The 19,151-nt window shown below is 34.0% G+C and overlaps 1 protein-coding gene across 5 annotated transcripts in view; it reads left to right on the plus strand.

The window, feature by feature from the left end:
* LOC105569438 (allatostatin-A receptor-like) overlaps nt 1-19,151 on the plus strand; it is an 81,254-nt gene that overhangs the window by 20,747 nt on the left and 41,356 nt on the right. For all 5 annotated transcript variants that reach the window (XM_012025906.1, XM_012025907.1, XM_012025904.1 and 2 more), the window contains one exon: nt 13,570-13,745. In XM_012025906.1, the coding sequence (XP_011881296.1) occupies nt 13,570-13,745 (176 nt within the window). The remainder of the gene's footprint in view (nt 1-13,569; nt 13,746-19,151) is intronic.

The raw sequence follows: 19,151 nt of genomic DNA on the forward strand, positions 1-19,151 counted from the left end.
TTCCACGCCTCCCTTTATACCCTACGAAACTGAATTTTGCTTCCGAGTTTTTGGCCGCCACCATGCGCGGCCTAGCGGCGGTCGGCGAACTACTCAGAGGCTGGCGCTAGCTACGTCTCGCACTTACAATTAGCGAAAATGATTTGTTGCAGTAACTAAGATAATTTCAGCAAAAATCGATTTGTTTTATGAACAAAGTAACGATTGCTCTTACACACGACTTCTTTGCTGCATTAGCAAATTTACTTCTTTAAAACGTTTAATTTTGTTCAGCAAACTATAGATTTGCTGAATCAACTAAATCAGTTTTTTCCGTGTACTTTTCACTTAATTAATGATGTACTGTAAAATCATTTTACAGTTGCAATAGGTTATACTAAAGCTATTTAATGCTATTTAACGCTATTTAACGCTATACCATATTTATATTCATACGAATTCGTTGTTTGGCTTCGATCGCGGTAAACGTGTCCTTTGCCGAATCACTCGAGTTCAGAATTAATTACTACGGCTAATATGCTTCTCCCTCGTCACCTCTCGCTTCCCAACTTCGCCTACACCGGTTTTCCGCCAGATGAATTTAATTACTACATTTCAGTGGAACAATTAGAATTCAAAGAGCGGGGCGCCTACACTGATTATCTTGGCGCGCAGCGCTCAATTAATTCCGCGCGTACCACTCCAATCATTTTTACGATGGTCACACGCAGTTTTGTGTGCCGCCTATGCAACGGCACGTTCTCGTTGTGTACCATCCGTCATTGAGAAATCTTGAAAGTATACGTCTCCGATCAGTATGTAAATTGGCTGCAGCGTTTAATTTGCGCTCATTTCAACGTATGTCCACCGCGTAGACATTTGATTCATGGTGCCATGAACGTTGGTTTTAACTGCACGTGTACGTTAATATTTACAAAGGCAAGCGTGTGTGTTCGCTGCAAGAAAAATAAAAATTTAATTATCGATCACTTAAGAAATATTTGATCTCTAGAATATATTCAATTCCACTCTCTCGTGATAGTATCTGTTATTTTATTATATGAAATAAGAAGAAGTTATTTGTCAATAGCGATTACAATTCTAGAGTGAATGATTAGCAAAAATGAACGAAAACTGTTAAACTAACAAACAATGTTATGTAATTATTTTTACACAAATATTTCATGCGTTTTAATATTGAATCTTAATGCAAATATCCAAGGACAAAATCACGATTAGTGTAATTTATAATCAGTGAAGATCTATCGTGCCATAAATTCTCCACTTTGTAGCCCGCAGTCACGAAATTAGGTTTACTGCCACCGATCAGAAACAGTACTAGGTATCCATAATACGAATAATCCTAATCGATGATGTTGATAAATTTGCTTGATAAATATTGGCTTGTTTTGATGCTCGAGAAATGATCTAATCACAACTAGAGGAGCAAGAAGCTAATCGTGCTTCTTTAATTATAATTAAAATTGTATCTGAAATCCGTGACACAAAGCACGTAAATCTTTATTCGTGGGATGATCTTGACTAAAAAATGTCGATATTCCAGCCAGACGTGAATGCTACGGCGAGACTGTTTCCTCACATACACGGAGAACTGAATTCACTGTTGTGTACTACCGTCAATACAAACGCTACGTTAATGGAAAAAATCAACACGTAATTAACAGAGGCAGGTATTGTTACAAGAGCGTACTGTGTCTGTCAGATTAATTAAAGTTACCTGTTAGAGTAGTACAATCACTTGATAAAAGTAACGTGGAAAATTGAAGGTAGACTCCGAACTCGGTTTTTCCAACCATTTACACTCAAGGTTTTACTTGTTGTTTTGCTTCTTCCGTTTGTCTTTAAAATCTGTCTGAATACAGAGAATCTTTGTCATGGGAAAAGTTTACGGATGAAGTTAACGGCTTAATCCCGTGAGAACAGGGAAAGTATAAAAAGGTACGTGCGGACTTCTGGCAGATGCTTTACAGCTTCCGGTGAACCAGCCAGAATTTAAAATTATTATAATAAACTCCGTAACTTTGTTCGGCAAGTATCAGCGTGAGATTTAGAAATTCAGCTCAACTTCAGTCAACTTCTTAAATTTAATCAGTAATATGTATTGTATCGCGGCGATAAATGGAAAGAAAATACTTTTATAGAAAACAATACTCTTTGAGTATTTTTATTTAATATTAGAGAATGGATAAAACTACATCAGCAGATAATGGAATTGTCTCTAAGCGTTCTTTAAGATAAGATGAAAGGTTTAACAATTTATTTTCTCAAAGAGGTGCTCAGTTATTTTATAGTTATTATCATGAGGGAATAAAAAGTAAATGAACATTGACCTTCGCGAAATCATTTTATGATAGCTATCGCAGAGATATGTGAGATAAACGATATAGGAATATTTATCTATTTTGCATGTATCGTGCACATCTCTATTATAGTTAAATCTGTATCTGAAAATCGGATAGTTATAAATGCATAATTCTTTTTAAGGAAGTTTCAGGAGTCACAAATATGAATGACTTTTAAGATAAATTAAGTTAAATAACTACTAAAGTTACACGTAATATTTTCAGATGTAAAATTGATTATTTTCAATCTGCTCTTTTTTTGACACTTCCCGGGTGTAAGTTGAGCAAATAGATTAATGATCTATCTGCCTGTTTATACAGAAAGGTTGTAATTAGGAAGATATATGTTGTCAGATATCAAGTGTTATCCACGCACGAGATTATTCAAATAGGAAGTGCTTACACTCCGATTTTGATAATAAATTGAATTTGACGTTAACCCGACATCCGTTCGGATTGTTGCAGTGATATCATATAATCACTAATTGTCTGTAAATTCATTTAGGGATTCCATTGACGAACGGATTGCATAATTAGACTGGTTCTATCGACTTACTGAACTTGACTAAGCGGATCGTTAGAATATCATTGAATCGACATTATACGTATATAATAACCGTGTATCGGCTATTGGCTGCGCATTTGCGCAAATATTTATATCCGCTACATTGGTGGGCCAATTTCTCATCGATATAATGCACCTGCTTCAAAATGAAACAGGTTCATTATGAACCTAATTAATGCAGCGGCAAGTTTTATTTTATGTTTCACTTTTGCCGAGATAATGGCATCTGCTTCTTCCTAATATTTTATATGTGTATCTTTCTCCTCTTGTGTTAAAAATTTCGTCGATTATTGAGATTAATCAATCGCGGAAATTCTTGGAATTTCGGACGTCGTAAACACTTCGGTCGAAAACAGTCTATTATTCTCATTGTGCCTAAGCATTCACGCGGCAACAGTCGAACGGCTCGCGCCGCTCCGCATATCGTATTATTCTGTCTTGCGTTCGCGACAAGTACGGGAAGAAACCGCGATCGTTCTCTGTGAATAATCAGCGATCAATATCGTCGCGTGATCGCTGGATCCTCGCGATTTGCTATCGATGCTCGGTTAACCGGCAAGACAGATATCTCGCGCGATTCATACATGAAATCTGTACGTCAAAAAATCCCAGCGCTAGCTAACTTGAAATTAGTTCTTCATTGCGACTTGTGATCATTTTAACTGCTAAAAACCGAAATTGTTCAGTCAAGAATGCTGCCCTGTAGTTGCAAAGATTTAGTTTCCTTTTCATTCTCACAGCCAAGATTGATCCTTGCGAAAGCTTCGTCACGGAAATCATACATCTTGATTTCACGATTTCTTGTCTTCATAAAAAATTAATACTACTCAATCATTGAAATATCTGAATTCTTCTGCTCTACATTTCTATGTTTGATTCATCTACTACTCGCACAGGAGCCGTGATACGTGAAAAGTTTTTACGACGTATTAATTATTCGCGTGATATGCACTTAGGTGCCATGTGGGTAGCTTGTTTGTCGGATATTACACGAAACACAGGTATATGGGTGGAAACAAGATGAATCAGTCTCTGCAGGATTTCGGTGGATTATGTTTCTAAAGACTTAATTCGTCTTTTGGGGATACTGCCTTGAAAAGATGAAACATATACAGGAAGTAAGATTGCTGATATTCCTATTTTTGAGGAAATATTTCATGAAATATAGAATTTCTTCGCAAAGATATTAGATATAAAGAAGTTTATTATATTCTATAATAGATTATATTCTATTTTTCGGGAAGATAAATCACTAACAAAAATCTAATTTTTTAATTGTTTGAATAACTTATTCTTTATAGAAATCAACTTTCTATTAATATTTAAAAAGCAAACATTTCCTTTATTACGTTAAATTATTTATTTAGGAAATACGGAGACAAAAGTTAATAGAAAAGAGAAATAGTTTTCTGTAATTCGTTTATATTTTATAAAAACTATATTCTTCCGCTTTGCAAAATTACATAATTTTATCACATAAAATTGTTCACAATGAGCATTGCTTTTTAGCAAACACAGCTATTATTTTTACATGTTTTATCTAATAAATTAATATTATTTGGATATATGATAAAATATTGATTTTAAAAATATAAAATGTCATCTCCACACATTAAGCAATTATCTTCAAGAACCAGTGTCTTAGTACAGATACACAGGGAGAGAAAAATCATGCTAGAAAAAGTCGAAAAGTGGTCTCAATGTTAAGGTCTAGTGATCCATTCTAAAACGAGACGTTGCTTAAAACAGTGAATCGAGCACCGTGACAAAGCTTTAAGATAGCTAAGCCAGCACAACGTCCGATCTATCGCTAAGAAAGTAACTTCAGACAATTCCAATGGAAACTTTGCAAGATTTACTAGACATAGATACACAAGTACCTTCGTGCACGGAAAAAAGGGAAAAAAGTAGCATTGTCTTTTTCCAGGAAATAGTCGGCCGTGAATCGAAAAGATTTGTTTCTCCACTCGTCTCACGATGATACATTTCTCCGAGAGAACAATATCTCCATAACAACACTATTTCCTTTCTGTAACAATATCGTTTCCTTCGTGGCAAGGTGAAGGTAAATCGATAGTTCTCCTAGCGATATATTTCTGAACGACAGAGGATGTTGGACTTCTACCAGCCGACCATAAGGTTGATACGATATTGGAGAACAATAATACTCAAGGACTATGTCAAATAACTAAAGTAGTGGACTCACTTACTTGAAATTGCAGAGAGTTGAAATCGAATTGAAAAGAATCGAGACCGAATTGAAAAGAATAATAGTCGTTTCAATATAAGGGAGTCAGTTTTGGTCTATAAATTTGTGTTTGTGGAAAATATAAATTTTGCCAAAAGTGTTAGTTGCACATGACTTTTTAAATGATGAGCACGCAAATGCCAACAGGCTAATGCGAGCACATAAAAGAGTACAGGTCGAATTCGACCTTCCAGGAATTCAAATAGACTTATCGAGGAGGTACATCGAACTCAGCGTGACAAAGTCGTGTTAGTTGGATGAAACGTAGGACGACACATAGAACAGGAGCTTAGTTATGGAACAAAAGCCTCTGCTACGAAGATACGAAAAAGTTAATACCATCCAGTGGGCGAGTAGATTATCATTGTCAACATACACAGTTCCAACGGAGAAAGGCTAACCTACACAGTTCCAACGGAGAAAGGCTAACCTACACAGTTCCAACGGAGAAAGGCTAACGATGTCTGAAACGGGTCAAGCTAGACGAAATTCGTATGACAAACATCGTCACTCTATAATAGTGATAAAGTATCATGAACTTGGGCAGAGATATGCGTCGCCGGATACGAAGGGAATAATCTGTTTGTAGGAATTTCTTCTGCTTAAACTCAAGACCACATTAGTCTTGATCATATATTTCCCATACGCAGGCATTGCTTATGTTTTCTGATTTAATCAACGATTATTTTCGGGTAAAAGTCATTCTTTGTCGCATCGTCATTTTAAAGCAGATTTTATGAAAAGTTAAAAATGTTCGTATTGTATAACGTATATTGCATAAATTGGCAAGATTTTTGTGAAATTTTATATGAGGCTTTACTCTCTTTTTATGTTACTTCTTGATACAATATACTACAAAGAACATTTCACATGAAACATGTATTTCATTATAATTAATATATCTAGCATATTTATTAACTGGAGGATTGTAGTAATAGTTTGCATATAAAAGATTTTTTATTATTCAATGAATGCACGAATTAGCTGTTACTAATGAAACGACTTTCATCGATAAAAACTCTCAGTATCTTTCTTTATTTATCAAGTTATTTCGCGCAAACTCACGGTTCAATAAAAATGAATACGAATATGGATGAGTGCATTCAGAATTTATTAATAGTTTACATATTTAACTTTTCGTAGTTTTTAATGTCCCTTTGACAAATATTAATTCCATTTGATTACGAGAAAAAAATAGAGAAAAATATAAAACACATATACATGCATATTGCAAAAATAGAACTTGCTTATTTACTTATAATAAAAGGTAAAAATCAACATGTACTTTTGAGGAATTTGTTATTTAAAGTAATAAATTTTGCAATTGTGGATTCTGCATTTATATGTTTTTTTCTAACCATTACGTATATGCATTCAAATAAAGTGCAAACACTTCGAAAACAGTTCTCCTTCCAAAAAGAAAGCAAAATATGTGCTATATTAGTTGAGAAAACAAAGTATTCAAGTAAACTGCATTTAAAATCATATCTATTTTAAATATAAAACTGTACGAAAGCTAATTCTTTATTTGATACTTAATTTCAAATTTTCGAAACTTACACATTTTAATGCACACAATATATTGTAATTATTTATAATTAAAAAATTTTCCAGAAATTATGAAAGCGTTAAAAGCTTTTCAATCAAACACACGCGAAAATGAGATGCTTTACGTGTATTAAACGTTTGAGATGAAAATGAGTAACGAGAGCTTATTCAATTTATTAATCAATTTCAACCGGACCTTAGGAAAATTTAATATAGGTACTTGTTAGCTTTATATCGTCGAAAATTGAAGAGCTGTGATAAACAATAATTTTTCCGGTCACTATAAAAACATATAAAATTTCAAAATATCTACTGAATTGAAAGGTATAAAAGGTATAAGTTTTGTGGCAAGTTCAACAGAATTACATTGCTTAGATATGATTTAAGACCATCACTAAAAATGGAGAGAATTTCTTGAATACCTCTCTTGAATCCCCTAACGATTTCGTGAGGTTTTAATAAAAAGTTTAACAATAAGAAGCAATCGATAAAGTGATGTCTTACGATAGCTACGGTAGAAAGGTTATAAATGTTTCACCAATAACATATAATCGGATTTTCACTTGTTGTTACGATGTTGCAACTATACGTGTAATGAAACAATTACACGATATTGCAATGAAAGTAATGAAACACGGAAAAATGATTTTCCCAAGATTACTTTATTAAAAGCTAAATTGAGTTATTTGAGATTACTGTAAGTACGTGTCGAACATTTTTAGTAAGAGTCAACAGTAAAATGAGTGAAATATAATATGGAATTGCAATTAAAATTCCAATTAAAATTGCAATTGACTAAACTAAATTATCTAAATGACAAAACAGGATCTTTTGTAATGTCGGAAAGCATTTCAGAGATGAATTATCACATTTAAAGAATTTACCAAAATTATATCAAGATAACGATGAGTACAAGTTATAAGCGATTGAAAATTTACGAATTCTCATAAACTAGATTTCAGAAATAGATAACGAAATCATTTTAATACTTTGCCACAAGAACTTTGAATCACCCGCGGCAATATCATACAGCTCGCAGGAGAGGGAGAGAGAAAGAGAGAGAGTCACGAATTTAATCCAAAGAACCTTCAATATTGCAAGTTAGCAACTGCCCAAGTTCTATTCGCGTTTTCACAGAGTTGAATCCTTAGCAAGGAAAAGGAAATGCATATCTACCTTTATCGCACTAACGTATATATTTCGCGGAGACACGCGGAGCATGCACCGGCCACAAATTTCATCAGCTTTTCGAGCGTAGCTACGAATATTGAGTAACATTCCGTTTTCGTCGAAGACACGATAGATTTATCGTATAATTTCTCTCTTTTCTCCCCTGACCTCTCGAAATCTTGTTTGCGATACCGACTTTGCCACAAGGATCTAGAGTACTTAGGGACGCAAAATCAACACATCCATATGCGTACACAGCTGCATATTATGGTAAACGTGCACAGAATGGAGTTTCCGTGGCTTAATGATCGCTATCATCGTTAATCACATTGATAACAGTATACGCAGTTATTGTGCTTAATAAACGATTTTATATATACACGGATTAACAATAAACCACGCCGCAAAAGACTTTACGAAAGCGTTCATAAGATTAATAAAACGGATTAATTCCCCGATAAGTAAACGGATAAACAGTTAAATAAAACAATGAGTTATTGTACGAACCAATTTATTTAAATTATTTATAAATAATTTAGATTCTATTATGTGCAACTGCATTTTTGCTGTTGAATTTCATTTTAATTCTAGACTTTCAATGTGAAAAATCTAAATGTCTGATTATTACAAATGTAGTTAATAAATATATCTTTTTATTTGCGCTTTCTAAAATTCTTCTTAAGTTATTTTCCTTGAGAAAATTTGAGCTATCCAACAAAGTGACTGTATCAACGTTTCAAGTTTTCTTTTAGAGTTACCGCAGCCGATTTTCACGGTAAAAATAATATATAAGAACAACATGTAAATAAAGGAGGCCAATCTTGACGAGCACGAAAGTTAACAAAGCAATGTATATTTTAAACTTCAAGATGTTACAACGCGGAACTGTACTTCAATTGTAACATCTTGAAGTTTAAAATGTATATTGCTTTGTTAACTTTCGTGCTCGTCAAGATTGGCCTCCTTTATTTACTTGTTGTTTTAATATAACACGAGCGAAATTATTATTTGTAATATATAAGAATCACTAATCTCTATCCCTCTCTATTTCTTTCCGTGTAACTTTTGAATGACAGTTTGAAATTCTTTCGCAAATAAAAGAAGTCGACATCACCTACTCATTAAAGTAACGCAGAAATCTTTTTATTACATTCTTGAGTGGCAAAAGTTACAATAGTTTAATTGACTCAATTTGCTAGTAAATGAACACCCGTTTTATTCCTTAATTAAATAAAGTAAGCGCTTTTTTGCCCTCGTTGAAATATCCGTTACGACTCTTCGTCTCATCGCCACCGACCTTTGCGATTGAACAACGCGAATGAAACGGGAAGATAATTGTTTTTATGAATGAACTTTCCATTTATCCTTTAATTTCCGCACGATCCGCAAAAAATTATTGAACGAGAAAAATTGTTTTACTGTCTTCCGCAATGCAAGAAAGAAACTTTTAATTCTAGTCCATGTATTTTCTTCTAGTACCTCAGCTGCGAATCATTATTTGAGATAACAAAATAAAGTATCTTTTATGTTACTGATTAAAATCAATCGTGTATTTTTGATCGTGTAGTATCAATCGCGCAAAATAATATTCCAGTTTTGCATTTAATCTTATCACACTCTCGCAGATCGTATCGTGTTTACCTTGCACATGACAGAGTAAATTACTTATAACATCTGTTCTGTCGCTATTGGTTTTTCCAACGGATTTTGAACACGCATGATTATGTAGCACTATTCTTGATTAGGATTATATAAAATATGTTCACCGAGTTACGTATTCGTTCAACGTGCATGTCATCGCTATTACGTATTCAAAGATAATGCGTAATCTTCGAGCGAGAAAAGCGGAAAGGAACTTGGTTTATCGTCACGTTACATTGAATGAACAGCTTTATTATGAGCACGATCTTTTCGGTGGAACGCATTCACGCGCAATGATGGATATTTGGAGATTTGTCGTGGCTCTTGCAATCATTTTCCTACGTCAATTACAAATGTTAATGATAAATAGAACGAATGAAACTCCGAGAATTCGACCGGGCGACATTAGCTGCGTCGTTTTGCGACATATTTGTGATACAAGTGTCTCTTTCTGAGACTTGGTTTTCTATAAAACGCTGCAATTGGAATTTTTTACAGTATGTCACATATCTCTGAACAAATAAATACCCAGTAGGAAAGTATGAAAAAGCTGTTTTCAAAATTCAGTCCGTTCGTAAAGAGCATGCAATACTGATCACAAATATCTTTATAAAATTTCTTTTATAAAAAGAGTTGTCTGTACAAAAACTTGGTTAAGTAACATAAATGTGATATATTTAAATTGTAGATTAGCCCTTGATATCAAGATAAAGGTCTGTTGAAATTAACCGTAAAACCAGGTTTCGTTGTGCATTTATATTGTTGGGCGTTAATTTTCCGACTGAATTATGCAAGACGATAAATAACCGAATAAGTACTGCTATCCTTTTTAGTGTAATTGGAATCATTAATGGTGCACGGTTTTCTCTTCGTAAAATTATATTTTTCTTTTTGCGTTTGTTAACGAGGTCAACGATGTAATAATTGCCTCAGGAAACGGATTGGCGAGTGCAAAGGGGATCACGACAAAATTCATTAATCTCATATACTCTTTTAATCTTGCTGTTTGCGTATATAACAAGAATTGTAATTTCAAATCGTGTTGGTTATATTCCTCTATCGGTTTTCCTCTTTTACGTTGCATCGTTGTATGCTTGTTCCGATAAAATCGTTTTTATTATATATGTATTTTTTTAGTTTGTAAAATTAAAATCTTTCGTGTTAACAAAAACTTAATTACATTTAACATTTCACGATGCATGTGTAAAGCTTCACTAATATTTATTTCAAAATTTATTGCGTGAATTAATAAAAAAAGGTTTTTGCGTATTTAAATGTCGTTAATTATTAAAGTTATTTATTAAACAAAGAATTTGAAAAGCTACAAAGAACAAGGTTTCTGCTATTTATTTGCCAATTTCTTTTAATGCCGAACTTTTCATTTATGTTTTCGGAATTAATAATAGTGCTCTGATATTGAAAATATCAATTTTTTATGGGAAATCCGTACATAAAACGAGTACGAATCGATAAACTTAGTATAAATGATAGATGGTAATACTGAATGTTACGCTCGTAATGGTGCTGTAAAATATATTCAGAAAATGATCCATCTTACAATTAATAAATGCGCATTTACAAGCTGCATAATAAATTAGTAAAACAATGACGAATTCAGTATATTCTGTTCTTTTTACAACTTCTCGCTTTTTGAAAGCGAAGTGAAGTAAGTTTGCGAAATACGCTGTATAATTAATTAATTGTTGTCCAAGCGTGTCCTCATTAGCGACTTGTCCATTTCATTCGTTTTGTCCCGTTCTGAAAAAAAAGAAAGAACCCAAGTTTTTTTTATAATTTAATGCGTGTGTATATATCTTGAGTGAACATCTTTGTCACGGGCTACGAGAAAAGATTCAACTCGAGGAGTTTCGAAAGAAATGAAAATTTAATTGCTCGCCCTTGCAAGTCAACACGAGAAACTCCTGGAAGGCGGAAGATACTAAATCAAGATTATCGCGTAAACAAATTTTACAAGTTGAAAAGTTCAACGAATTCCTCCAAGTACGATTATCTAAATTCAGTGATGTGCATGCCACTTGTAAATATTGAATAAAGACTGCCCAAAACTAAAAGTCGATGTAGTGTCTGTAATGTGGTGTTTGTAATTCGATTATTACGCAGAAATGGCACAACAAGCACGCATGTGTCCCGCTATCGGCCGTTCGACTTCGGCCCTTTATCGACTCGCCCACTTTAACCAATGACATTCTATCGCACGTCCCAATCTCGTATTCGGAAGAGATAATCCTATTTCCGGCCGATCCGCGTTGTACTCGCTTATAGGATTGAACGATCGCATTTGCCTTGTAACCATAGCCTGTCACCCCGTATCTCTCTGTTACGCTTTCCACGTAACGTCACGCGAGCACGTAATAAACACGAAACAAGTACAATTACGCCACCGTTGGCTCATACCTGCGTCCATTTACATGGCACATGTGCGTCAAGCTGCGTATTACGTAGAAGGAAAGGATGAGTTTGACGAATGTGCGTTTCGTATGCTTATGCACCATAGTCTCAGCCGCATATTCTGCCACAAATTCTAAGTTATACAGATTTTTAGAGGCACAAAAAGCACCATTATTTTGGACGCTGCTAAATCGTTGTTTCAAATGAAAATAATATTCAAAATTGTTAATTTTAATAGGTCTCACGAGAGAGAGAGAAAGAGAGAGAGAGAGAGAGAGAGAGGGGGGGGTTTATTTTTTATTCTATTTGATAAACGTCCTACGTTTATTGAACAGCTTCTTACGTTTATTAAATCTCTTTAAAAATAAAGTATAATAATAGCAATAAATGAAAAAGATTAAGTTTTATCTACGGTCTGCCTCTACTGAAAAATTTATTATTTTTAATTCTTTTATTTAGTTTATAATGTGCAATTTATAATTAAAAAATTATAAAGTTCTCGACGTTATATTCCTTCGTAATCTTGTCAAAATTGATCGTAAAATCTAAATAAAAACTGGTTCAGTAGGTCAGGGACTCCCAATATGTCCATCTACTATAATTAATGGCTCAACTTGACTCAATGCTATCAATTGTAGACGGATATTGAAATGCATAATGGCGCTTGACCTTATTTATAGGTATGTCTGGATTTGAGCTGTAAAAATTCCGGAGTTCTGTCGACACGTTGTATGTCACAGTTCAGGCCGAAAGTCTTCAACTATAAATGCGATATTTCGTCAACCATATAATCCTGCGATTCTATAAAATTCGTCGCGAGACAGAAATACGTATTTGCGTCCACGTGTATCGCGAACACATTCAAGTATTATCGGAGTACTATAAAACGTTTTATCTTCCAATTCGTTTCAGGATACCCCTATAAATCCGTAACTGTCGTCTCTTTCGGCACCTGGATAAATTGTATTCGTATACTAGATGTACGCAATTGTGCGACAATCAGAAATCATAATCAATATTTGTTCGCACAATTCTGGGAGTGATAGAGATTTAATACACAAAAGAAAAGAACTGTGTGCACCGTATTCTTTAATTTATTTTTATGTTACGTAAAGATTGTAAGCAGAGATGGAAAAGCCGTAACGATACCTATCGTTAAAGTAATATTTGAATTGCCATTTCTTTGAGCGCAGGAACTGCACATTTGTTATGTAACGTTACATAATATTATAAAAGGTATAAATGTTACCTGTGTAAAGTTCGCCCCCAATATTGTAAAATCTAAAATTTTCTTTTTACAGTCACTTGTCCATCGTTTGCACGCGAAAGCTCCGTTAGAAATTTTATTTGCCCTCCTTCAGAAATTATAATTTGCAAATCAATTTACAAATTTTATGACACTTTAATATCGACCTTGAAAAGAAACGGAGGATAAGAAATTTACTAGAGAGAATTTTCTTTACTCATTGCCAGTCTTTTTAAATATAAAGTTTACAATTTTTGGATAATGGAGAACCTGAGACGCGTTACGTACATATGTAGCTCTTTCTTTAAGTAGATTACTTTAATTTGTTCACATTTTGTTCACAATTTCTCCAACTTATGGTTGAATACTATTAAAGATAAATTTACTTTCTTTGTTCCAGAACTCTCAACGATCGAAATATAATCCCTTATGAGATCAGCAACAACGAAAGTTACATGAACAACGAAACTCTGCTTTACAACGTGTCATTGAGTGAAGATTATATCTTCGACAGGACCGACGTGAAAGTAATTTTCATCACTTTATACACCATCGTATTCGTCTGCTGTTTCTTCGGTAAGTCATTCGATGTTTTCACAATAATTAATTAATCTCTAGACGATAATTTTGATGATACATCGAATGGACAATTAGAACTATATCCTTTTATTATTTGTAAAAGGTATACTATTAATTCCATTTGAAAAGATATTAATTCATTGCGTTTTCTGTTTTTACGTCTGTAAGAAATTCAGTTAAAAAATCGCGGGGTGAGTGTTTCTGCAATTCGCGCGCTTTGTGAAGGTTGAAGGGTTAGTCTCGCTGCTAATTTGCGAAGGGTTTAATCAATGTCTATCTGAAAACCGAAGTAAAGGACGTGGCGTTTCATGCGAAACGGGACTGCAATTTGCGACGGGGCTTTTCTTGTCGCTTAAATGTAGATACGTCGCCGTTGAGACGATTTCATTTCCTCGAAGATGTGAACAACCATTGTTGCGAATCACCGTGTAACCACCGTTAGATTGTCGATCGTTTCCGCTGCGTGGACGCAATCAACGCTAGATATTAGTCGGTCGCTTTTAAAGGTCGGTCTACAATAAGGTTGTAAGCAGGTTTTAGCGCAGTAGCAGTGAGTCGTAAGAGACCGACTTCCGGTGTAGTAGGTCGTAACAGTAGTTGTAAGCGAAATGAACCAAATCCATTTCTCACGGCGTACGACCTACGATCTACAGCGAATAGCGAGCAGTCAAGCACAGTAGCCATATTGAAATACGTCTATGACAGCGAGACGAAAACGACGAATGGTGAAACATGTCGAACAAAGAGGAAGCCGGCATTCAAGATTATAATTTTTGTATGGAGGTCGACGAAAATCTGTTAGATCAGCGTGAGCTGATTCTGTCCACAAGCAGGCTTTTCTCACATCCATCATTCCTCTTTCTTAACCTAAACTCGAAAGCACAACAGCGCCGTTCTCAATTGATTGTAGATGAGCCTTGCCGTAGTAATCGTGTTACGGCTTGCGATCTTAAAACTTACTCACTACTGCTACTGCGCTACAACCTTATTGTAGACCGACCTTTAAGGTTAGGTTAAGAGAGGAAGATTCCGTAATTTTCCGATCCTAACCAGAATCGTCGATGCATTTACGGGCCCCGCGCTAAGTGTAGATGGGAATGGCGTCCAATTATCCGGACAATGCCAGTTACCAGAGCTGTTTCTAAGAATTTGACCTGACACGGCGAGATAGCTAATTCAATCTGAATGGAAATTTTATTAGAAGCTCGACTGCTGGGTGATATTTAATTTATATTTGATACTAAACATTTTAAGAATTTGCCGTCCACAACGCATCCCTACGAATATTTCTTTAAGAATGCATCGATTTCTAATTTATCACTGACTCCGTAACGGAGAACATCTGCAAGTACACTTGATAATTCTATTTTATACTGCTTTGTATACCGATGATATCTAATGCGGATTATGACGTAACTTTAATTAATGGCTTTATCTTAGATTCACGATAACAACTTCGTGTAAATTTCGGGTGTATCGGGATTCGATTATAATTGCTGATAATCGGGAAATTGCGCTTAAAGCTGTTAACAGTGATCTATGCTAACAGTCACATACAAATACTGTTACTACACGGTAAATACAAATATAAATTAAAGCCAGAAGATTGGCAACCGAATCTCATCTCTCGCGTTACTCTCGATTCGATGTCAAATGATTAATGATCCTTTTTTTGCGACTCAATTTATGACAAACGAGAAACACGACGATGCGGTTGCATGATTATGTGCATATTAATGAAACTCACGAGAAGCATAATACGTAGCGAATAGGCAGGCGAAACGCTAAGTACCGAAAGTAGCGTGAAATTTAGAAAAACGGAGAGATGCGAATTCATAATCATTGAGGTTTAAGCATACTAGTGTTAAAGCAATTAAGGGAATCGAAGCCAAAGCTGATAATAATGAAATACAACGCGCGCGATTGCTTTTGGCGCGATCTGTAACGAAGTCCACGTGATACACCGTATTTCTTCCTGGTCACTCGTAAATAGTAGCGTAACTGTAGTTTGCTAGATAGGGCAATAGCGAAGTTGAGCGAAACGTCGATTCGATTCTTCAAACGGAGATTTCTTTCGCTGTCGACTGGAATTTATGCTCTCAATAAACGCCAGCATGTTCGATATGATCGCGGTTTCGAATAGCCCAGACAAGAGATAAATTTTAACAAGTAATTTTTTTAAATCAAGGAATAAAGATTAAAGGAAAGCTCTAGTTTCCACCGTGTTTCTTCTTATCGTGTATGAAACACGTGTATAGGTCTAATTCTTATTTTTATTCTGGCTTCTACTTTGTTATATTCTCTAAGTTACGCTGTTCTTGCCTCCACCTTTTCTCAGTAGTTTATTGGGATATCGCTCATAAAAATGCGTATATGTGGATATATGTGACGTGCAAATGTCTGCATGTGAATATCCGCAATATACATATATGCATTGAGTTCCATGAGATCTCTAAACCCAAATGACTGCGCGGATCATCCCTGCGGGGAAAATTTTACCATGATCCTGAAAAAAGATCTATCTACCGCTCTTCAGTAACATATAAAACGTCGTATCCGAATATCTCTTCAGGTAAAACCGTCAAAATTGGCAAAATTGGTAAACTGATCATCTCGACACAGTTTTATTTATTCGACCATTCAAACTTTCTTATTGTTAATCCTAAAAAGTGATTTTGCGTGATAAATTTAGAAATATTTCTGTTGGAAAAAAGCACTCGATATCCGATTAGCGTTTCCCGCGAGCATGCGGTTTCGGAAACCAGAAATTCCAGACACGTGTCACACTGTCTGTCCACCAGATGCGTCCACTGTTAAATAATTAAATATTGTCCATCGAATTACGAACATACCAACGCGACTGTTTACTTTTCTCATTGCTGTCGTGTCCTAAAACAGATAATGCCACTATCGGCTGCACGAACAAACGATAATTAAATTGCTCAGTACGATCACATTGCAGATGCCTTAGCAATATTTGGGCCAATATTGCTTTGTAACGGCAATTTTTAATAATACAGATTACCATCGTTAATTTATCATCTATTTTCTTGTCTTGAATTAAATTTTTTAATATATTATATAAAACTTTCGGAATTTTTCATTATCGTTTCGAAATAATCTGGAGTCAAATTTTCTCAGCAAATACATGGAAATTAATAACGCTTAAATAATAAATAATAGCTGACAAAACGGCATTGAGGATAATTTGAACATTAACTTTGGATCACGTTATCCGTCATTATCTCAAATCTCCGTGTTGTGTCATCGACAATTATTCTTTAGTCCAATTATTCCAAGCGGAATGCCTGAATGTATCATCTTGTATGCATTCTATTGTAGCCGGAAATGCAAATACGGGTCGTTTGTACGCTAAATCCCAGACAGTGGGCACGCGTGATTGTTACACGCTGAAATTTCAATTTGTTTTTCCCTTTTCTTCATTCGTTTTATTTCGTGTACTCGCCAAGCGTCGGCTCCTCTGACTTCTTTTTATTTCGTAAATCGCATGACGACCAAACGAACAAATCGAGCTGCCTTGATTGAAACGAATTTTCTAGACTGATAGTTCCAATGTCGTTTAAAAGGCCTCATCAAACGGAATGTTACTCCATGCTCATTGTTAAGTGAAAAAAGCACTCATGTGCAGAATGTTCAGTCACATTTCTTACAGATGGAGTTAGAACACTTTTTTTTGTGTTGAAACTGACATAATATACGAAATATAAATAAATATTTTTGTTTTTGCAAACGTTTCAAATAGATTATTATTAAATATAAATTGTTAATAATTGGTTTATTACAACTACACATTTACGTCTATTAATTCTCTCGTTAACATATAATGAGGATACATGGGAATTTATGCGGATTACCAATTATTTCTGCGGATTTATTATACAAGCTTATGATTTACAATTTCCTTTATATAGACACACGCGATCTGGCATGAATAGAGAAACTCGAAATGCAACGTAAACGAAAGTATTAACCTAATTGGCAATTCGTAAATTCAAGTGGCCAATAATTGTATAGCGAACAATAACTGTACGGTTTATTCTGGTACATGTGAAATAACATTTCACAATAAATACCAATACAATTAAAACGAGAAAACGTAAAAATAATATATAACAAGCTTGATGCAATTAGTTCTCGAAATAAATGTGTTACATCCGCAATAAATTTATATATCTAACGATACTTTTAATTATTTAATTACGCACGTTACATATTACTACGTTTCAATTAAATTACTACGTTTTACTATGTACGCTTCCAAAAACATATTTTTGGAAACTACTTAGAAAGTTCTTTAATTTAATTTAAAATAGATCTGACTTAATTTTCGACAAACAGTTTTAATTTCAGATTTTACTATACAGTGAAAAGCGAGGTAAAAAGACTAGAATTCCCCGATTAATGTTTGTTAATGCAGAATCATTTATTTATATAGCCATATTAAAAATTATATATGGTATTTAATGTAAATATTATGTAAATAATATTTTACGTATACATAAGTATTAATTTCAATATTTTAAATATGAATGGAATTATTAATAATGTGTCCTCTATAAATATGTATATCTTTAGTGTTTAATTGCTTCAGAATGGTTATTTGATAATATTATAGTTTATATACGGATTGTATTATGATATAATATTTATTCTATTTGCTAATTACTAAATATGAGTGAATATTAAATTATATTATATTATAATATCAAACCGTTGATATCCTAAAACCTATAATTCTTTACGATCTAATCCTTTGACGAATTATTTACCAATTGAGTAACGCTTGATTTTCTACAAGATGTTGATTTCTCTACAACAGTTGACATAATTTTTTATCTAGTCGTTAATTAAAATATTATTCAAAGTTTTCCATGTACCAAAACAAACATTTTAACAATGTTAAACTATCTAAAATAGCCGCATTGTTTATCAATACAATAATGAAACGCTAATTAATTACGCGAACTTTGCTATTGCTGTTTTAAGCTAACTTAATCATTGAGAAAAAAATAAAATGGTCATAGTCAGGTGTAAAGAACGTAATTGAGTTGGGATACTCGTTTGTATATAAACGTGGTTCTATTTACCTCTTTACATCGAAAGCATCTACTCGACGTAAAGTAGCTACTCTCTAGTTCGATCTATTTCAAATGCCTTTTGCAACTACTGTTTAAGGAGGTATTTCGGACTTGGATTAACTCTTCTTGAGCTAGAATTTCGTAAGCAAAAGTTTTCTGTTCTGTTTTTAAGAGAGAAAAACAGAGTTTCAACCACTACGTTATAACATTATAATGCAATTATAATTGCGATATTTCAAAAGTTATCGTTTAGCACTGCTTTGATTTTAGAAACTAATACATTATAAAACTTTTATATGATATA

The sequence above is a fragment of the Vollenhovia emeryi genome, unplaced genomic scaffold (genome assembly GCF_000949405.1).
Source record: "Vollenhovia emeryi isolate VEMERY1.0 unplaced genomic scaffold, V.emery_V1.0 DF939124.1, whole genome shotgun sequence".
NCBI lineage: Eukaryota > Metazoa > Arthropoda > Insecta > Hymenoptera > Formicidae > Vollenhovia > Vollenhovia emeryi.